The 20,629-nt window shown below is 48.3% G+C and overlaps 2 protein-coding genes across 2 annotated transcripts; both read right to left on the reverse strand.

The window, feature by feature from the left end:
• Positions 1–73: 73 nt before the first annotated feature.
• On the reverse strand, positions 74–2,096 carry Naxe (NAD(P)HX epimerase). The gene is made up of 6 exons (XM_038311483.1): positions 1,869–2,096; positions 1,692–1,800; positions 1,478–1,588; positions 1,282–1,395; positions 590–737; positions 74–329 (listed from the first exon to the last, which is right to left on the reverse strand). The coding sequence occupies exons 1-6, from the start codon at positions 2,030–2,032 to the stop codon at positions 127–129; spliced, it is 849 nt and encodes a 282-aa protein (XP_038167411.1). The 5' UTR covers positions 2,033–2,096; the 3' UTR covers positions 74–126.
• An 8,674-nt stretch (positions 2,097–10,770) lies between these two features.
• On the reverse strand, positions 10,771–17,253 carry Ttc24 (tetratricopeptide repeat domain 24). Its single transcript, XM_042054171.1, is given in 11 exon segments — positions 10,771–10,989; positions 12,209–12,367; positions 13,840–13,895; positions 14,197–14,294; positions 14,361–14,381; positions 14,431–14,539; positions 16,160–16,363; positions 16,509–16,531; positions 16,533–16,714; positions 16,716–16,908; positions 16,910–17,253. Coding segments are annotated over 11 exon segments (1,608 nt in total).
• Positions 17,254–20,629: the final 3,376 nt, after the last annotated feature.

The following is a 20,629-nucleotide window of genomic DNA, read 5'->3' on the forward strand; positions in this document are numbered from 1 at the left end:
CTTACAAATGCCTGGTCTGTTTCCGCAAGCAAAGTGTAGCCTGCTGATAATTATTAAGTCCAGAAGACTCCAGTTTGAAGAGAGACGGCACCAAGCCTTTATTAGAAAGCTGCCCGCCCACCTCCCTTACTGTAGACGGTAGACACACTCTGTGTCCGGGTAGGACGGGAGGTTTAGCTGGTACTTCTTTTCTAGAGCAGGTGGTACAAAGCGTCCCCCCAGGTAGTGATACCGGCCAGTAAACTGGGCTGCAGACTTCTTGGGCGCTGTCAGTGAGATGAGGAGGTCTGGTTGGATTCCTCCAGGGTTCCCTTTCTCTACATCCCATCCTGAAGAGAGAAGGTGTATGAGGAAGTACAGACGGTCTAGTCCTTAAGAATAGGGAAACTCAGTCCCAGTACTATCGGGTTTGGGTTTTCCCACAGGGTCGGCATGAACTTTGCTCCCCAGCCCTAATATGGGGCATGGAAAGGTACATTCAGATTATTTTAGATGTGGTCTATACTGTGGATCGAGAATCCAGTCCTCTGGGTACCAGCCTGAAGACAGGGTGAAACACCAGACCCCCGCACCATCTGGGTCCCAGCACCTGAGGGAATGTCGATGCTAGCAATGGGCACAGTAAGTCCACTCAGGACACTCAAGATGCTGTGGAATGGCTCCCGAACATCACCCTTGAAGCTGAAACCAAAGATGGCGTCCACCACCAGTTCATACAGCTCATCAACCATCATGGGCTGTAGGGGAGCAGGAAGAATGTCAGGAGCTGTTGTCACATAGGTATGGAGATAATTGCTTCCTAATGTGCATGCTGCGGCCATTCTGAATTCAGGTATATGTTCTATTCTGAGTGCCTGCCTGCCTGCTTCCTCTGGGATGGAGGCTGACAAGTGTAGGGAGCCTGAGCCTGGAAGCCAGAAGGGACCAATTCTGTCTTCGCTTTGCCTTGCTCCGATTCTGTGATTCTGGGCAAACCATTTCTCTGCATGTCAGTATCTCCATCTATAGAGTAAGTTAATTCTTTAAATTTCAGAGTTCCCACCCCTAAATCCATGCATCTACAGAAAAGGCTTAGGATGAGGGCCTGAGGGTCAGGTCTGTGAAAACTGCACGCTGAGGGAGACAGCTGATGCAGAACAGGGGTGCCCAGAGCTGCTAGTGTTGGGAAGTGCTGGAGCACACACTATGGAGGCAGACATCAGGCCGGCCAACTTGGTCTGAAAACATGAAGGGAGGGGCAGAGGCAGTACTTACTGGGGAGATGAGGTATAAGCCACCTACCTCTGGGGGCATTTCACTTAGGAAAGGAATGTCCATTTTCTGACACTGAGTCACTAGCCCAGTGAAGAGTGGCTTGTTAGGTCTTTTGGGGTAATAGATAGTTGGCAGGTAACCCTGGTTGGAAAGGAAAATAGCCATTCAATTTCTGATTCCAGACTGCTTATACCTTTTCACAAAGACTAGCTGATATACTCACAAAAAGTTTGAGGTGTCGCGCGCAGACCAGGCCGTCCCCTCCATTATTCCCGGGACCACAGATGACCAGGACGGTAGGGGGACTCTTGGACATGGACGTGGGGGGATAAGCCTGAAGGCAGAGGCGCAAAAGGTCGGGCAGTCACGGCACTCTGCTCCACCGCGGGAGGCCTCCCCACCCGTTCCTCCCAAAGGCTTTGCACCGCGCCACCTACCTTGGCAATGGCCGTGGCACAGCTCAGCCCGGCCAGCTCCATGAGTTGATCCACGCTGAATTGGTATTCGTTAAATAGCTCCTCGTCCACGGCCCGCGCCTCCTCCTGGCTGAGGGAAGTCCTGGCTTGAGTCCACGGCCTGTCCCGCCCCGCCCCCGTGGGAGAAGGTGGCCGTACCTCAGGTACTTCACCGCGGCGCTCGCCATGATCTCCGAGCCCCGGCGCGGCGTCTCCCACCAGGCAGGCCCTGCAAGGCACACACTGTGCCGGCCTGCGACACGGGGGAGGCGCGAGCCCGCAACCAGCAGCCCGACGCCCAGCAGCGCCCGCAACCCGGACATTCGGCACGCTGCACTCCGCCCGGCCGGCGCGTGCGCACGGCCTGCCCGGCCCCCAGCGCCGTTTGCGTCCAGCCGTAGGTTCCGTGTCCCAGGCGTACGGCGTACCGCGCACCTTCGTTCCGCTTTGCTTTCTCGCCTTTCTCCAGCACTAGTTCAAGCCTAGGTACAGATAGGCTTTGTTTACTACCGAGCACTCTCCTCGAACTCAAAGCAACTCTTCTGCCTGCAGCTTCCTTCGTGGGAGGTTGGCATTACACGCATGTACCATCGTGCTCGTCCCCCCCCCTTTTTTTAATTAGAGAATTAACTTTTCTAGGGCATGTCTTTGACCTTCCGCTGTGCCTTCTTTTTTAAATATTTAAAAAGTATGGGGGCGGGAGTGAGGAGGCGCGTACGTGCCCCTGGTGCACAAGTAGAGTTCAGAGGACAATTTGAGAGCGTCCGTTTTCTCTCCTTCCACCATGTAAGATCCAGGAATCAAAGTCAGTTTGTCAGGCTTGGCAGGCAGTGCCCTTGCTCCCCAAGTCGTCCTGTGGGCTCCTCCCATGCCTGTTTTACTTATTTAATGTAGGAAATAGAATTTGTAAGGCAGTGGTATTGGCTGGAAATTTAGATTACTCATCTAACTGTAATTCAAGTCCAAGGTTCCAAGGTCTTATTCAGAACCTCACTAGCTTTATTTTCTGATTTCACTAGTCTGTGAGTGGCTTCACTTTTACATGTTACTCAAGACTCCTTACGGAATTGCTGGAGAAAATAAATTTAGTCTTAAGCTGTTTGTTTGTTTGTTTGTTTTTAGTTGGCTGCTGCGTAAAGGTTTTCTGGCCCAATAAGCCTCTCTACCCACACAATAATCCAAATCAAACCAATTCAAACTGAATTAGAAAAAGCCTCGGTTTAATGGATGCCAGGTCCCGGGTGGCCCTCAGGATACCTGCAGCGTTACCCTAGGCTTGGAGAGGGCGATGGGAGTCACCAAGTCTGGGCCATGTCAATTTTCTGCAAGGCGAGTAGTTCGAAGGCTGGCATAGTCTCACTTCCCGATGTTGGTGAGGCTAGACCTCCATGGCATGGCATAGAGGATGAGCCCACACGGGCATTGTGATTTCCAGTGTCCAGGTTGCTCGCCGATAGAGCATGGCCTCGTAGTAGCAGAGGCCCAGGGCAATATCGTGCCAAATGGTCATTTAGGCCACATTTGTAGCAGGCTCTGGGAGAGGTTGACTAAGGCTGAGCTCCTACAGGATGGAGCCTCGTGTTTGACTTCCTTTGTGCCCCTCTGGGGGTCCCAGTGGCCTCATGACAGCTGCTAAGGCTTGGGCTTGGAGCCCTGCTGCCAGTTGCTGTCTCTTTTGGGAATTAAAAACTTTAAAGGCCATTTTTACCAATTCCTGTATGGGGTTTTGGGTTCCTACTTAGTCCTTTTCAATTGTTTTCTAATATCTGTTGCTGACTGAGAAATGAAATGGGTAGCCAGGACCATGGCTCCTGCTGGGGAGGCTGGTTCCAGTCTAGTATACTGAACCATGGTCCCTTGTAATTGGTTTAAGAACATGGCTGGGTGTTTGTCAACTAGCTGTTGTGGTCTCTCCAAGTTTGTCGAAATTAACTACTTTTTCCGAGACCACCTCCATACCCTGAAGGAGGCAGAGGACCATGATGTCCTGCCTCTGTTGGCTGTTCTGGCCTGGTTGATAATCCCAGTATGGTTCTGTGGCTGGCACCACAGCCACTTCCCCCACAGGGACTGTACTGTCCACTAGGTGGGTCTGGTCTGCGTACTGTCTAGCTGCTGCCTGAAACCTACTTGGCTCTTCAGGAGTGAGAGTAGAGGCCTGGATGACATAGAAATCATAGCGAAACTCCTCAATATAAACAGAAGGATTAACAGAGAAGGAACCCAACTGCTTTTTCTTTCTTTTCTTATATGATTATTTATTTATTATGTATACAATATTCTCAGAAGAGGGCACCAGATCTCAATACAGATGGCCGTGAGCCACCATGTGGTTGCTGGGAATTGAACTCAGGACCTTTGGAAGAGCAGGTGGTGCTCTTAACCACTGAGCCATCTCTCTAGCCCCTCCCCCAACTGATTTTCTATCTGAGAGAGGGCCATAAGAGAGAAGGGAAAATGGACTTTAAAAATGCCATCAGCTCCCCTACCTCCCTGAGAGGGCAGAGATAGTCAGGGTTATGGTGAGATCTGGTATGAGAGGAGACAGAGGAGGATGGTGGGGGGGGGGGGGGTTAGGCCAGTGTGTTGGAGTCAAAGAGGTGGGTTGTGGTGTGGAGGTGTAGGGAGAGGTGGTAGGAGGAAGGGTGGGGGAAGGTAGGTAAGAAGGAAAGAGGTGGCCTTGAACCTCTGGTTTGGCCGGGGAGGAATGTGGAGAATGTTGCTCCACAAGAAGGGAGTAGAGTAGGTAGTTTGGGTGAGGGAGTGGGGGAGGAGCCAGTGTCTCTGGCTGCTTGGTCATGGCAGAACTTTCAGGGTCCCAATTCCCTGATGATGGTCGGGAATCTGTAGGCGCCGTGACCCTGGCGACCAAAACCGGTGCTGCAAGACACTGGCTGCTGAGGGAGGGGTGAGACCGCAGTGCCCAGAAACCATGGATATATGAGAATTCTGTCCACTTATCCCCACAGTGGCAAAATTTTTCAAGGTCCTGGAGGATGGAAGTCAAGAGGTCCCTCTGGTGGCCACTGTGTCCCATTGTCAAGGTCACACTGAGGCCAGCTCAGTGCACAGAGAAAGCCGTTTGGGACAGACTATACGGGACAGTCCCAATTTATAAAGATTTTGTAAAAGGCAGCCCAGGGCGACAGAGGATCTGGCTTTGAATTGCAAGAGCCCATTTTAGAAGTCTATGTCAAATCTTGGGACTCAAGCCTGTCGCAATGTGTTCACCATGACAAGGTTCTTGAGTCAAAAAACTGGGGGGGGGGGGATTTTAGGGGTTTATGAGAGATGAGTGGCAGATGTCTCTATCCACTCAGGTCCCACCTCAGCAAGGACTGTCTCGCTGTTTGTGTTGGTACCTGGCACAGGACAGCCTGAAAATCGACAAGCACAAAGGGGCCCTGGACCCTAGAGGCATGTACTTAAAAAGAACTCACCAAGACAAAGCTGATCTTAGCTTGGCGAAGAGCGCTACACGTGGGTCTGGGCCAGAGGGAAAACAGCCTACCCCTCCACCGTGGGACCTCCAAATGTTAAGTATTTTCTAGCCCTACAAACCTCTCTGCCAAGGCAAATAATCCCAATAAGATCAAATCAGACCAAATTAAAATTCCCAGGTTTAATGGGTGCCAGCACACCCAGGTGGCCCCCGGGAAAACACAGGGGAGGGGAGTAGGAAAACCAAAATGACCATCTGAGAGGAAAAGCAGAGACCACATGTTCATTCTCTGGGCATCTTAAATAGCCTGTGGGAGTGGCTTGACCCTCCCTGGGGAGGGGTCACCATTTGGCCAGTTTTCTCGGAGTTTGGACTGAGGCAACTCCCAGAGGAGAGGACTTGGAATGGAGTTCTCTGCCCAGTATTCCAAAAATGGATGCCAGGGGGCTGGGATGAAGCCCCCGACTCTTTGTATAAAGGGGTGCCAGGGAGCTGAGGTGATGTTTCTGACCAAACAGTCACGATTTAGCGGACTTTCTTGGAGGTAGAGTCTGGACTGCGGCAACTCCCAGAGGAGGGGACTTGGGGTGGAATGTTCCACCCTAAATATGTTTGAATGGATGCCAAGGGGCTGGGTGACACTTGCAACCAAGTAGGCTGGTTTTGTTTTTGAGTGTTTCTGGTGTGGGTAGGTGCACATGAACTCAGGGGCCCACTTGATCCAGATGCCAGGTGGAGATACAAGGCATCTCATGTGGCATAGATTGCTCTTGGACTTATGCTGCCAAAAATGGCCTAAAATGTCTGATCCTCCTGACTTCACCTCCCACGTGCTGAGATACCAGGTCTGGGCCATTATGGCTGGCTCAAAGCTTGGTGATTCTGAAGACCAAAACACAACGTGAAACATGTTTCTTTGACGTAGATAGTATGTTGACACGTGCCAGGTGCTGACATGAACTACCTCAAATTCACAGCAACTCTATTATTCCCATTTCAAAGGCAAGAAATACGACCCGCCCAGGGATGGTGAGGGTGGGTGCTGGGATCTCAGCAGGCAGACCTACAGTCTGCATGGAAGACTTATCCTGTATTCCCCATTGCAGAAACATGTAAATAAGAGCGTATCCCCTCTGATTTCATCCTGATGAACTGTAACTATAGAATGAGACAAACGTTTCCCACCCACAGACATGAGACAACCAATGGGAGCTGTTTCCATGAAGGCAGTCTCTGAGTCCAATCCTCTCTGTTCCTGCCATGGAGCCTTTGGGTTTTCCTTTTCAAATCCAAATCAAGACTCACATGGATTGAGTCCCTGCTGAGCCCCAGAGGTTTTGCATCTATAATCCTTTTTAATCCTGCCAAACTCACAATGTACTTTTAGTCTGTCACAGATAAGCATATCCAATCAGGTAACACACTCATGGTTGGTTCAGGCCTGACCCAATAACGCATTCTTGTGTGGCAGACACTGTCATTTACCCCCTTAAAACCCATTTTCCTCTCCTCCTTTGCTAGCAGATTTCCTGATTTTCATCTCTTTGTACAGCAAAACCCTACATTCTCTCGTCTCCCTCCACCCTGTAAGAATGGCTGTAATTAAATCTTGACCACTTATGAACAGAAATGATGTCTATCCAACTTCCATAAAGTACTCCCAAAGGGGGGGGGCTGTTATTTTGTTTGTTGTTTTGGAGACAGAGTCTGACCATGAGCCCTGACTATTCTGGAGTTCACTCTGTAGACCAGGCTGGCCTCAAATCAAAAGATCACAGAGGGCCGGGCGGTGGTGGCGCACGCCTTTAATCCCAGCACATGGGAGGCAGAGGCAGGCGGATCTCTGAGTTCGAGGCCAGCCTGGTCTACAAGAGCTAGCTCCAGGACAGGCTCTAGAAACTACAGGGAAACCCTGTCTCGAAAAACCAAAAAAAAAAAAAAAAAAAAAGATCACAGAGATCTGCCTGTCTCTGCCTCCCATGTGCTGAGATTAAGGGTATGCACCACTATGCCTGACTTCATAGTGTACTTTTGTTTTTAGATTTATTTTGATTTTATGTGCATTGGTGTCTCACCTACACGTATGTCAGATCCGCAGGAACTGGAGTCACAGACAGTTGTAAGTTGCATGTGGGTGCTGGGAATTGAACCCTCGTCCTCTGGAAGAGTGGCCAATGCTCTTAACCACGAGCCATTTCTCCAGCCCCACTTCAAATAAGTCTAGCTTGTGTCAAGTTAATATAAAACTTTCCAGCGCTGAGCTATCATTGGTGGAGCTGACAGAACCTCTTCAGCGCAGTGCTGTCATCGGTGGAGCAGCTGACAGAACCTTTCCAGCGCAGTGCTGTCATTGGTGGAGCAGCTGACTGACAGAACCTCTCCAGCGCAGAGCTGTCATCGGTGGAGCAGCTGACAGAACCTCTCCAGCGCAGAGCTGTCATCGGTGGAGCAGCTGACAGAACCTCTCCAGCGCAGAGCTGTCATGGGTGGAGCAGCTTCTTTCTTCTCTCCCCATGGCCTTGTGCACGTGTTTCATCACTGAGCTACTTCCCCAATCCCTGAAACAGTGGTGGGGCAGAAACCCCATGCTAATGTCAGAGTTAGGTGTACAAATGTGTCAGCAGTTAAGGACCCTTGCTGCTGTTGCCTGGCAGTTGTGCCACACGCTTTTAATGCCTTTAACCACAGAACTCGGGAGGCAGAGACAGGTGGATCTCTGTGAGTTCGAGGCCAGCCTGGTCTACAAGAGCTAGTTCCAGGACAGTCAGACTACTATCTCAAAAACATATAATCAATCAAACAAACAAAATTAAAAGAAAAAAAACCAGAAATCAAGGAATGGAACACCCACCCAGCAACGATAGGCATTAACACCTAGCATCGCCTTGACCATCCTAATGTTCATCCATCGCTGGTGGGAGTGCAAACTTGTAACTATAAAAGCCAGTGTGATGCTGGTATAAATATAGAAGTCGGCTATGCCACTCTCAGATACAACCAAAGGACTCTGCATCCTACTACACAGACACTTGCTCATCCATGTTCATTGCTGCTCTACTCACAGTAGCCAAAAATGGAAACAGCCTAGATGTCCATCAACAGGTGAACGGATAATGAAAAGGTGGTAGATTTACACAATGGAATATTATTCAGCTGTTAAAATATGAAATTTGCAGGCAAATAAACAGAACTAGAAGAAAATCATGTCGACTGAGGTGACCCAGACCCAAAAAGTCAAACATGTTAGGTCGTCTTAGTTAGGTTTCTATTGCTGTGAATCTCAGGCACAGCGAGAAAGGATGAGAGTAAGACTTGCTTCTGTCACTTCATTCACTTCTGTAGACCAGGCTGGCATCGAGCTCGGAGTTCTGCCTGTGTCTGCTTCCCAGGCTGCACCACCTCCACCCAGCCATATTATTCATGATTTTATACAAACCTTAATAGTTACCTATCACCCACAATTTCCAGTTTATTTCTCTTTATATTTAGATTTATTTATTTTATTGCATGTGTATGAGTGTTTGCCTACGTGTATGTCTGTGACTCACATGTGTGCCTGATGCCCCCAGGTCAGAAGATGGCCTTGGTTCCCCTAGAGTTATGGATGGTTGTGATCCACCATGTGGGTCCTCTAGAAGAACAATGAATGCTTTTAACCTTCTCCCACACCCCTCCACACCCCCACTTCGCAAGTGGAGAGCCAGATTACTCTAGGTGCTTAGGGTCTGAATCATTTTGTATCTGATACAGCGGCTGATGGAGGAGGGTTATCTGTATATCTGTTGTTTCATTAGTTGATTAATAAAGAAAACTGCTTGGCCTGATAGGTCAGAACATAGGTAGGCGTAGTAGACAGAACAGAATTGTGGGAGAAAGAAAGCAGAGTCAGGCAGATGTTTCAGGCAGTCGCCATGCCTCTCCTCTCTGAGTCGGACACAGGTTAAGATCTCTCCTGGTAAGCCACCACCTCGTGGTGCTACACAGATTACTAAATATGGGCTAGTCAAGGTATGATAATTAGCCAATAAGAGGCTGAAACTAATGGGCCAAGCAGTGTTTAAATGAATACAGTTTCCGTGTAATTATTTCGGGTGAAGCTAGCTGGGTGGCAGGAACGTCTCATTACTACAAGCGGCAGCTGTTTTGAAGTGACTAACCTTAACCTGCAGCAGTGCTGGAGTAATTGCATGCTCACTTAGCCTGTGCCCTGTTAGGCCCTCAGTCCCTGACTACAAGTGAAGTAAACAGAAACAATAAGAAAAGTGATTTAGTTTGAATGAGTCTTTGTAGGATAAAGATTCCTTTCACACAAAGGTCCTGGATTCACATTTTACACTAACTCCTAGCGGCCTGCGGTCAGCTTGGGTGGGGGTGGGGCTGCATGGCTGGCTGAGTCCATCTCAGGGACTGTTCATGTGACTGGAAGTTTAACCCTTGGCCTTTGAGCCTCCTTCCCCTTATCTTTGTTTTGTTGTCAGATTTTTGTTTTGTTCTGCATTTTGTGTTTTTGAGACAAAATCTCACCATATAGCCCTGCCTGGCCTGGAACTTGCTATGTAAACCAGGCTAGCCTCAAACTTCCAGACATCTGCTGGTCTCAGCCTCCCTAGTGTTGTGGAATAAAATATTTGTTTAACTGTGTAAAGGTGTGTTTCATTTGTTTGTGCATTTTGTAAAGGTGTGTTGTTGTTTCACCTTGCCTGCCTAAGACATCTGATTGGTCAAATAAAAAGCTGAATGGCCATAGGTAGGCAGAGAATGGATAGGCAGGGCTGGTGGGCAGACAGACAGACATGGTGGACGTAGAAAGCAGGACAGACAGTACGCAGATGAGGTAAATGAGCCTCAGGCAGCACATAGATCAACAGAAGTGGCTTAGTTTAAGTTTTAAAAAAAAACTAGCTAGAAACAAGCTTAAGCTAAGCCCAAACATTCATAATTAATAAGTCTCAGTGTCATGATTTGGGGGCTGGTGGTCCAGGAAAGCCTGCTACACCCTAGTTGCTCTGTTACTTTTCAAGATAAATCTCACTATGTAGTCCAGGCTGGTCTTCAAGGGGTGATCGTCCTGCCTCCTTCTGAGTGTTGGGATCATGCCAGCTCTCTTTCCCTCACATGCTCCTGTGAGGAGATACCCGCCAGTGCTTAGGCTGTGGTGTAGGCCTGATAAATGTCACATCATTATTGCCGCTGTGACCTAGGGTGTCCTGCAGGGGGCAGTAGTGGAGTGTCTGTTTTTTCATCTTCTGCTCTATGGCATTCCTATCTCCCACATAGAAAAGGGGACACGGAGGTCAGTGGTCCCAAAGTCAGCTGAGCTGGGGAGTCACCTTTAGAACTGACAAAGGCCTTAGCAGTTATGACATCCTAATCCAGAAAAGCAAGGGTCAGTGTCCACCAGCCATTTTACAGTTTTCTTTTGTCCAATGAGTTATGGACTCCCCAAGAGGAGCAAAGAGAATCTCAGTGCTGAGCCAGCACAGACCTTGGTCTGCCTGCTCAGGAGTGCTGTGTCCATACTCGGCTAAAGAGGCTCCTTTATGCATATATTAAAAAGCCCCTAAATGCATATATTAAGAAGTTCCTGCTGGGGTAAGAGCTGTGGTCAGCAGGCACAGGTCACATGATCATGCAGAAGCCAGAATGGGTGCGTGTCCTCTGAGGGTTCCTTCTGATGGCTTCCTTGGTGCACTTCCTTCTGATGGCTTCCTTGGTGCACATGGATGGCCTAACAGAGGCAGAGGGGCCTGCCATGGGGCAATGGCGAAGCATAGGAGGCAGGCTCCCTGTTTGCAGCATCTCCTCCCTATCTTCCTCAGGACTCTGCCTTTCCCAGGCCTGCAGGCAGGCCGTGCAGGAGCCAGGGATACCGCCAAACACTAGCGCCTTTCTTCTCTCAACCTTACAACCGGGTACCCACAGGATATTTCTTTTATTGTGCTGTCCATCCCCCAGCCTCCACCCCTCCCCTAGGAACCTACCTATCTACTTGGAGCTTGTGGGGTGCTGTGATGACGGGGTGCTCCACTCCATTGGGACTGAGGACTCCAGATGGAAGATGAACTGTGGCCCCTAAGCCTGGATGGAGGGGGTCAGATATGTTTATTACAAGCCTCCTCATGACCAGGACAGCACAGTGGAAGAGAGAAGGCAGGGCTGGGGTCAAGCAGGGTGGATGTCCAGGCATGAATCGGTCACTTCATGAAGGATGCCTTGTATGGACCAGATGCTTGATAAACACGGGCTCCTGTGTCAGAAGGGAACACACTGAAAAGAACATATCAGTAGTTCAAGCCAGCTCACCAAGCAGTAAGGCCTTTAGGACAGTCTAATAAGAATCAAGGCCCAGCATGGTACCTGACATGGAGCGGTATTGACTGAGGTTTCTGTCCCACCCTGTCCTGCAGTCATTCAGTCCCAAAGAAATACACAGAGGTCTACATTAATCATAAACTGGTTGGCCCATTAGCTCAGGCTTCTTATTAACTCTTATAACTTATATTAGCCCATAATTCTTGTTTGTGTTAGCCACGTGGCTTGGTATCTTTTTTGGCGAGGCAGTCACATCTTGCGTCTGGGTGACGACTACAGACTGACTCTTTCTCTTCCCAGAATTCTCCTGTTCTCATTGCCCCGCCTCTACTTCCTGCCTGGCAACCGGCCAATCAGCATTTTATTAAACAAGTGCAAGAAACAAATGTTTGTAGGGTAAAACCATTGTCCCCCAGCAGAGTGGGCTCTCCATCCTAAGGTGTTAGGACAGGAGGAAACACACACATCTGGGAAGGGCTTGGGGGAGATGGACCAGGCCTTGAGGAGACATGCAGAAATGTGGGAAGGCTGCTGCAGGGGTCAGCAGCCTGGGAGCCAGGGGATGGGTGGCAGGCCTGGGTGGGGGCACCAGGAGAGAGAGTTCTGACTGCAGGAGTGGGCATGCTTTTCCCACTCCCTCCACTCACGGTCCTGTCTCTGAGGTTTTACCAAAGGGACATGTTCACCAGTCCCTCCGCCTCTTTCTCCTCGTGGCCCTCATCTGGCTCTTCATCTTCCCACCTACTGAAAGGTTTTCAGGGACAGAGAACTGAATGTGGCGGCTGTGGGACACACTGTCCTTCCAGCTACCTTCAGGGAGCCACAACATCCCCACCACAGACCTACTTGCTGGAGACAGCCCAGGGGTTTCTGAGATCAAATTCTGAGACATGAGTCCTTTGATCTATAAAGGCCCACCTACTAAATCTTATGAGACAAACCAGGCTTGCTGACCAAACCATAACCTGACCACTACCCCGTCATGCCTGAAGTGCTCTGGTACTGTCAGAGTTGGTGAAAGACCTTAACTAGAGCCCAAGTCTTTTGACTTTTAATCCAAGCCCCTGCCTGTTCCAGGATAACCACCTCTGCCCCCCAGTGTGGTAACTGAATTTAGGGCCTCTATTGTGGGAAATCTGATCACACTGTAAACTCCAAGTTTGTATTTGCATTAATTAAATACAATCAACCTTGGGTCAGGAGGCTGAGTTATCAACTAATTGACAGAAATCAATCAGAGAGTCATGGGTGTCTGTGAGACAATAGAGAGGTGCACAGGAAGTAGTAGGGAGGGACCTTTGTTTTGGTGAGCAGAAGGATGCTCCAGGCAGAGAGAAGGTCAGTTAGTCGCTCCTCAACCTCTCTGAGCTAGCAGCCTTTGACCCCCGAATCTTATTGATAAATAGAACAATAGAGATTTAACTAAAAGCTATATTTGGCTATAGTAACATAGCCGGTGCCTGCGGGAACAGAATTCTCACCAGCCTGGGCCACTGCCAGAGAGACAAGCCAGGAACTGTGGAGCTGCGTTTACTGGCTAAAACAGCAACAGATTAAAGCTCAGCCCCTGTGCTGACGGAAAAACAGGCCTCACATATGTTGGGCAAGCGTTCTACAACTGAACTACACTCCCTGCTTCAGGTGAATTTAATTGTACTCAGAGATTATACAGTGTCCTGGTCTTTAAAATGAGAGGACGTCAGGCAGTGGTGACGCTCACTTTTAATTCCCAGCACTTGGGAGGCAGAGGCAGAGGGATCTCTGTGAGTCCCAGGTCTACAGAGCTAGTTCCAGGACAGTCAAGGGTACACAGAGAAACCCTGTCTCAAAAAACAAACAAAACAAAAACAACAACAAAAGAGGCCATTCAACCCGATAATAAGGCATATATTTCAGTTCTTGGGGTGGGGGTAAGTTTGCTACGGAGAAAAGCATTTGGAGGGCCCATGACCTGTGGAGGGAAACGAGGAAGCAAAATGAGATGGAGGCAGAGTTTAGGGGAACCTGGAGCATCCCCCACCAACAATACAGCTCCTGGGGCTTTCTTGGAGCACCACCCCCTCCTGTGGCCATTTAGGGAACTGCGCCCAATGACTGACTTCCCAAGTCTTTGCACCCAATGGATTTACCACTCAGTCAGTGTAAGCTGTTGTGGTACAGCCCTTGTGCAGACACAATCTCCTCCCACCTCCCTGCCCCACCCCCACAACCTGATATACATACAACCCTCCTGCAAACCCGGAGGCAGATGAACATAGGAGCAGTTAAATGTGGCATCGCTGAGAGCATCCTTTCTGGTCAACTTGCTCCCACCTCCTGGTCTCAGGGGTCATATTACCAGGATATGAGCCTGGGCTAGCCTCTCCTGGCACCCACCAGCCTGGCCACAAGCCGCACCCGCACAGAACCTGGTTTATGCTGGGGAAGGGGAAAAGTGGGGGAGTGAGAATGGGCTGGGCTGTGCATTCTGCAGAAGGAAGGGGACAGAAAGAAAGCGCAAGGACGCCGGTTGCCTTTTTTTTTTTTGTGCCCTGACCCCATGCCCTTGAGTCCCGAGCCCTGAACTGTGGACAGACTGCCTCTTCCTCCAAGTAACAGCCCAGGATGGTGTTTCTAGTGAGTAACTATGAGGTGGGGCGAGGAACAAAGGCCGCAGAGGCAGCAAGAGAGTTTCTGGAGGCGGGAGGGCAGGAAGAGTAGGGCCGTCATGGAGGGTCTCACCTGTCACTGGGCCAGCTCTCTTGTAGCATTTCAAGGCCTGGTCATGTTGCCCGCGTCTGGCAGAAGCTGCTCCAAGGCCCTTACAGGCCTGCACTGTCCCTTCATGTCCCCTAAGGAGGAGAGCTTGAAAGATCTTTTCGTGTTCCCTCTTCCACAGACCCTTCCAGCATGTGCACCCTGTGTTTGCCGCCCCTCCCCTAGTTACAAACTAACCCCCTCATTCTTACCAGTTTCTTGGGCAGCCACAGGGCATGGAAATAGCTGTCCCAAGCAGCCCTGTGGTCTTCCAGTTGGCTCAGCGAGAAAGCCAGGCCGCCCAAGCTCCGATCTTGCTCCAACCGCTGGCCCACAGAGCCTGAAACCAGAATACATCCATTTGTATAGGGGTTTGGTTGCTGGGGCATTGATACCCTGCCCACAAGGGAGGGTCCCAGGTTCCTAGAGACCAGCCTCAGTACCCCTAGGTGACCCACGCTCAGTACCCCTAGGTGACCCATGCTCAGTACCCCTAGGTGACCCACGCTCAGTACCCCTAGGTGGCCCACACTCAGAACCCCTAGGTGACCGACGCTCAGTACCACTAGGTGACTCACAAAGGCCTAGGCTGTCTGGGTTTAGACTCTCTCACCTCAAGCTTTTACCCCAAAAGCCAGTGAGTCAGTCAAGGTTAGCTTGATAGTTTGAAACAAACAAACCAAACAACAATAAAAAAAAAAGCCAACATAAAACCACTTCTCACTATGTAGGACCTGACTAGTATAATTCACAGAAATCTGTCTCTACTTCTAGAGTGTTAGGGTTGAAGCAGCGATTTTCTACCATGTCCTGCAGGAAAAAAATCTATTTAGGGAGGCACCCAAGTCATATTTACAGTCCCACTTACGTGGTGTGGAGGCTGGGTTTAATTTTTTGTTTGTTTTTGTAGTGCCTGGAATGGAATCCAGGGCCCTGTGTATGCCAGGCAAGCACATTACCACCGAGCTACACCCCCAGCTATCCATTGTTTTAATTTTTCCACATTTATTTTTGTAGGGGTGTGTGTGTGTGTGTGTGTGTGTGTGTGTGTGTGTGTGCACAGGTGGAAGTCTGAGGACAACTTCCGGGAATAGGTGCTCCCCTTCCTCAGCGTGGGTTCTGAGGAGTGCACTCAGGCTGGCTGCTTCCCTGCTGAGCCACTTCACCAGCCCCTCATAGCCCCATGTTTTGTTTTTGTTTTTGTTTTTTTAAGATTTATTTATTTATTATGCATACAATGTTATATCTGTCTGTATGCTTGCAGGGCAGAAGAGGGCATTGGTTCTCATTATAAATGGTTGTGAGCCACCATGTGGTTCTTGGGAATTGAACTCAGGACCTCTGAAAGAGCAGCCAGTGCTTTTAACCTCTGAGCCATCTCTCCAGCCCTCATAGTTCCATGTTTATGTGTGGAATCTGAAACTTGGAGATAGGAAGTGTGTTGCTGCTAAAGTCACACTCAGTGGAGGAGATTCAGGGCAGCACTTCTGGTCTCTTAACCTCCAGGCCGCTGAGCCTACAACCTTCTGCTCTGTCCTTTCTCCCATTTCAGGTAGTCCCAGAAGGTCCAAAGATCCATCCACCCAAGGCTACTGGGTGTGAAGCTGTACAGATATAGCATCCAATCCACTCCTCCAGGTTCCCAGTCCCCTCCAAACCCTAGGGCACCACCAGGCCCATTGGAAACTCACTCTTTTTCTATTTTGACAGATACCATGTAACCCAAGCTGGCCTTGAAGTTGATATGTAGCCAAGGATGATTTTAAGCTTCTGCCTCTCTTGCCTCCACCTACTGAGTACCAAAATTACAGACATACACCACCACACTTGGTGTATGGAGTTCTGGGAATCAGTTCAGGGCTTTGTGCATGCCAGGCAAGTGCTCCGGCTTATGTATTCCCAGTCCTGAACCCTCTTAATCCTTTAGTCTTGGCCCCACTCTCCAGCCCTAGACACCCACCATACAGCTTGGCCGCCTTCTGGTGAAACTCCTTGGCTTCTTGATAGTGGCCAAGGACATTGTAGGTCACTCCAAGGTTTTGAAACACTGTTGCCTGGTCTGCTGGCTGTTGACACCAGGGTAGGGCCTGCAGGAAGGCCTCCACTGCCAGAGGAAACAGTTGAAGTTGGAAGTGAGCCATGCCTAGGTCATTGTAGAGCGGCCCTGGAGAGCACAGTCACTGACAGTCAAATGAGCCATGAGAAAGGCTGCACAGGTACAGTTCCTGACCTGCTCCTCCTAGCACTCAGGGCACCAGGCTTGGGCTCAGCCCCTCCTCAGATCCCACACCTTCCTTACTAAGGCTCACCCAGCAGGCCCCGAGCAGTGCATCAGCTCACTGCGCTCCTCCAGAGCCTACAACACCTGCAGCGCTTCACTCAGCCCACCCTGCCCACTGCTCAGCATGCATCTTACTGCAGCCACCTATGCATGAGCATAGGCCTGGCTTGCTTCCTGTAAACTGCAGGATGCTTGCTTAGGCCATCCCAGGGCCTGACAGCAGGCTCCCATTTTTTGCCTGTGTTTCCCCATGGTCACCCTGGGTCTGGTAATGGCCCAGAGCCCTGTGGTACCAGTCCAAAGCTTGGGTCAGTTCACCAAGCTCCTGATAGGCCAAAGCCACATTGAAGCACTGGTCAGCACGACACCAGCCTTTGGACTTCTCTTCAGGATGGGCTCTCAGAAGTAGCTCAAGTCCTATGACTGGAGGCAGCACCCATGTTGAAGGCACAGGCTCGAAGAACAGAGCTGTCTCTGGAAGATGGGACCTTGAAGGCTAGCAGGAAGGTCTTCTAGAAGCTGCCCAAGGCCTCCTGAGCTTGACCATCCTGCAGAGCTGTGAGGCCAGCTCTGGTGAGGGTCTGGACATTGGTTTCTTGCTGCAGCCACTTCCTTTTCTCCTTTTTCTTCCCACAGTTTGAAGACTTGGGCACAGGCTCGAGCTTTGGGTGGCTGTCCTTGGGGACAGGGGAAGACCTAGGGCTGACACCAGAGAACAGAGGGGTCAGCGTGTCAGCCTTTACTCCCCCTGTACCCCTCCAGTAGGATCCCATAATGGAAATTTGAGTCTACCTCTGACCTCAGGGGACTAAGAAGTCGCCCTGACTCTTACCTTGCCTCCTGTGTCATACAGGGCAGCGTTCTGACTCCCACTTTTCACAGAACTCTTCCTCTGTCCTTTGTCAGTGCTCAGACCCCTTCAGTGAATTAATCCCCCCGCTACCCAATCCAAACACCAAACAAGCAGAGGCCCCTGCAAACTTCTGTAATTTTATAGGCCTTTTCTCCCCAAAGTCTTCCCCCAACCCAGACCCCCCAGTACTGGGGATTGAACCCAGAATTCAGGACAAGCACTCTGCTACTGAGCTACACCACTGGCCCCATTTATCACATAGGGTTAGCAAGGGTGACTCTCTTGTCTTCCTCTAGCCTGGGAACATGTGGAACAACTAGATTTCAATGAAAGTTTACTAAAGGGTGCTGGAGCAATGGCCCAGCAGTGAAAGCACTTGCTGTTCTTGCAGAGGGCTCAAGTTTGGTTCTCAGCACCCACATGATGACTAACAACTGCTTATAGAAACAAAACAAAGAATCAACGAGACAAAGAGTTGATTCTTCGAGAAAATCAACAAAATAGACAAACCTTTATCCAAACTAACCAAAAGGCAGAGAGAGAATATCCAAATTAACAAAATCAGAAATGAAAGAGGGACATAACAACAGCACGGAGGAAAAACAGAGAATCACCAGGTCATATTTTGAAAACCTGTACTCCACAAAATTGGAAAACTTAAAGGAAATGGACAACTTTCTAGATAAGTATCACTTACCAAAAATAAATCAGGACCACATAAGCAAATTAAACAGATCTATAACTGCTGAAGAAATAGAAACATGGGGCCTAGAGAGATGGCTCAGAGGTTAAGAGCACTGGCTGCTCTTCCAGAGGTTCTGAGTTCAAGCCCCAGCAACCATCTGTACTGAGATCTGGCACCCTCCTCTGGCGTGCGGGCATACATGGAGGCAGAATGTTGTATACATAATAAATAAATCTTTAAAAAAAGATAGAAATAGAAACAGTCATCAAAAGTCTCCCAACCAAAAAAAAGCCCAGGACCAGATGGTTTCAGTTCAGATTCTACAAGACTTTCAAAGAAGAACTAATACCTATACTCCTCAAGTTATTCCACACAATAGAAACAGAAGGAACATTACCAAACTCTTTTTATGAGGCTACAATTATCCTGATACCCAAACCACAGAAAGGCATTACTAAGAAAGAGAATTATAGACCAATATCACTCATTAACATTGGTGCAAAAATACTCAATAAAACACTGGCAAATCAAAACCAAAAGCACATCAGAACCATCATCCACCATGATCAAGTTGGCTTCATCCCACAGATGCAGGGATAGTTCAACATATGAAAATCTGTCAATGTAAGCCACCATAAAACAAGCTGAAAAATAAAAACCACATGATCATCTAATTAGATGCCAAAAAAGCATTTGACAAAATACAACATCCCTTCATGATAAAGGTCTTGAAGAGAGTAGGGATACAAGGAACATACCTAAACATAATGAAGGCAATATACAGCAAGCCAACAGACAACATCAAACTAAATGGACAGAAACTCCCAGTGATTCCACTGAAATAAAGAACAAGACAAGGTTGTCCACTCTCTCCATATCTATTCAATATAGTTCTTGAGATCCTAGCTAGAGCAATAAGACACCAAGGGGTGACCAAGGGGATACAATTGGAAAAGAAGAAGTGAAACTCTCATTGTTTGCTGATGATATGATAGTTTACATAAGTGATCCTAAAAATTCCACCAAGGAACTTCTACAACTCATAAACACTTTCAACAATGTAGCAGGATACAAGATTAACTCAAAAAACCAGTAGCCCTCATGTGCACAGATGATAAAAGGGCTGGGAAAGAAATCAGAGAATCAACACCCTTCACAATAGCCACAACTAACATAAAATATCTCGGAGTAACTCTAACCAAACAAGTGGAAGACTTGTATGACAAGAACTTTAAATCTTTGAAAAAACAAATTGAAGAAGACACCAGAAAGTGGAAAGACCTCCCATGTTCTTAGGTAGGCAGAATTAATATAGTAAAAATGGCAATCTTACCGAAAGCAATCTACAGATTCAACACAATGCCCATCAAAATCCCAGCAAAATTCTTCACAGACCTTGAAATAATGATACTCAAGTTCATTTTGAAAAGCAAAGAATCCAGGATAGCCAAAACAATCCTGGGTAATAAAAGAACTTCTGGAGTCATCACAATCCCTTACTTCAAATTCTACTATAGAGCTACAGTACTGAAAACAGCCTGGTATTGGCATAAGAGCAGACAGGAGGGCCAATGGAACCGAATAGAAGACCTGGATATCGATCCACACATCTTTGAACACCTGATCTTTAATAAAGAAGCAAAAAAATATCAAATGGAAAAAAAGAAAGCATATTTAACAAGTGGTGCTGGCATAACTGGATATCAACATGGATATCAACATGGATATCAAAAATGAAAATAGACTAATATCTATCACCATGCACAAAACTCAAGTCCAAATGGATCAAAGACCTCAACATAAAGCCAGCCATTCTGAACCTTATAGAAGAGAAAGTGGAAAGTATACTTGAACACATTGGCACAGGGGACCACTTCCTAAATAGAACCCCAGCAGCACAGACTCTGAGAGAAACAATTAGTAAATGGGACCTCCTGAAACTGAAAAGCTTCTCTAAAACAAAGGACACAGTCAACAAGAGAAAATGACAGCCCACAGAATGGGAAAAAAATCTTCACTAACCCCACATCAGAGGTCTGATCTCTAAAATATACAAAGAACTCAAGAAATTGGACACCAAAAGATCACATAATCCAATAAAAAATGGAGTACAGACCTAAACAGAGAACTCTCAACAGAGGAATCTAAAATGGCTGAAAGACACTTAAGGAAATGTTCAACATCCTTAGTCATCAGAGAAATGCAAATCAAAACAACTCTGAGATTCCATCTTACACCTGTAAGAATGGCCAAGATCAAAAACACTGATGACAACTTATGCTGGAGAGGTTGTGGGGGAAAGGGAACACTTCTACATTGCTGGTGGGAATGCAAGCTGGTACAACCCCTTTGGATGTCAGTGTGGCGATTTCTCAGAAAATTAGGAAACAACCTTCCTCAAGACCCAGCAATATCATTTTTGGGTATATATCCAAAGGATGCTCAATTGTGCCACAAGGACATGTGCTAAACTATGTTCATAGCAGCTTTGTTTGTCATAGCCAGAACCTGGAAACAACCTAAATGCCCCTCCACCGAAGAATGGATAAGGAAAATGTGGTACATTTACACATAGTAGAAAAAAATGACAGCTTGAATTTTGCAGGAAAAT

Source organism: Arvicola amphibius, chromosome 14 (assembly GCF_903992535.2).
Source record: "Arvicola amphibius chromosome 14, mArvAmp1.2, whole genome shotgun sequence".
Taxonomy (NCBI): domain Eukaryota; kingdom Metazoa; phylum Chordata; class Mammalia; order Rodentia; family Cricetidae; genus Arvicola; species Arvicola amphibius.

Excerpts from the sequence above, each read along its gene's own strand:
- Naxe (XM_038311483.1), bottom strand. The coding sequence starts at position 2,032 with ATGTCCGGGTTGCGGGCGCTGCTGGGCGTCGGGCTGCTGGTTGCGGGC. Across the intron at positions 1,801-1,868 it reads GCCGCGGTGAAGTACCTGAG|CCAGGAGGAGGCGCGGGCCG; the intron begins GTACGGCCACCT and ends GACTTCCCTCAG. Across the intron at positions 1,589-1,691 it reads GTGCCACGGCCATTGCCAAG|GCTTATCCCCCCACGTCCAT; the intron begins GTAGGTGGCGCG and ends CTCTGCCTTCAG.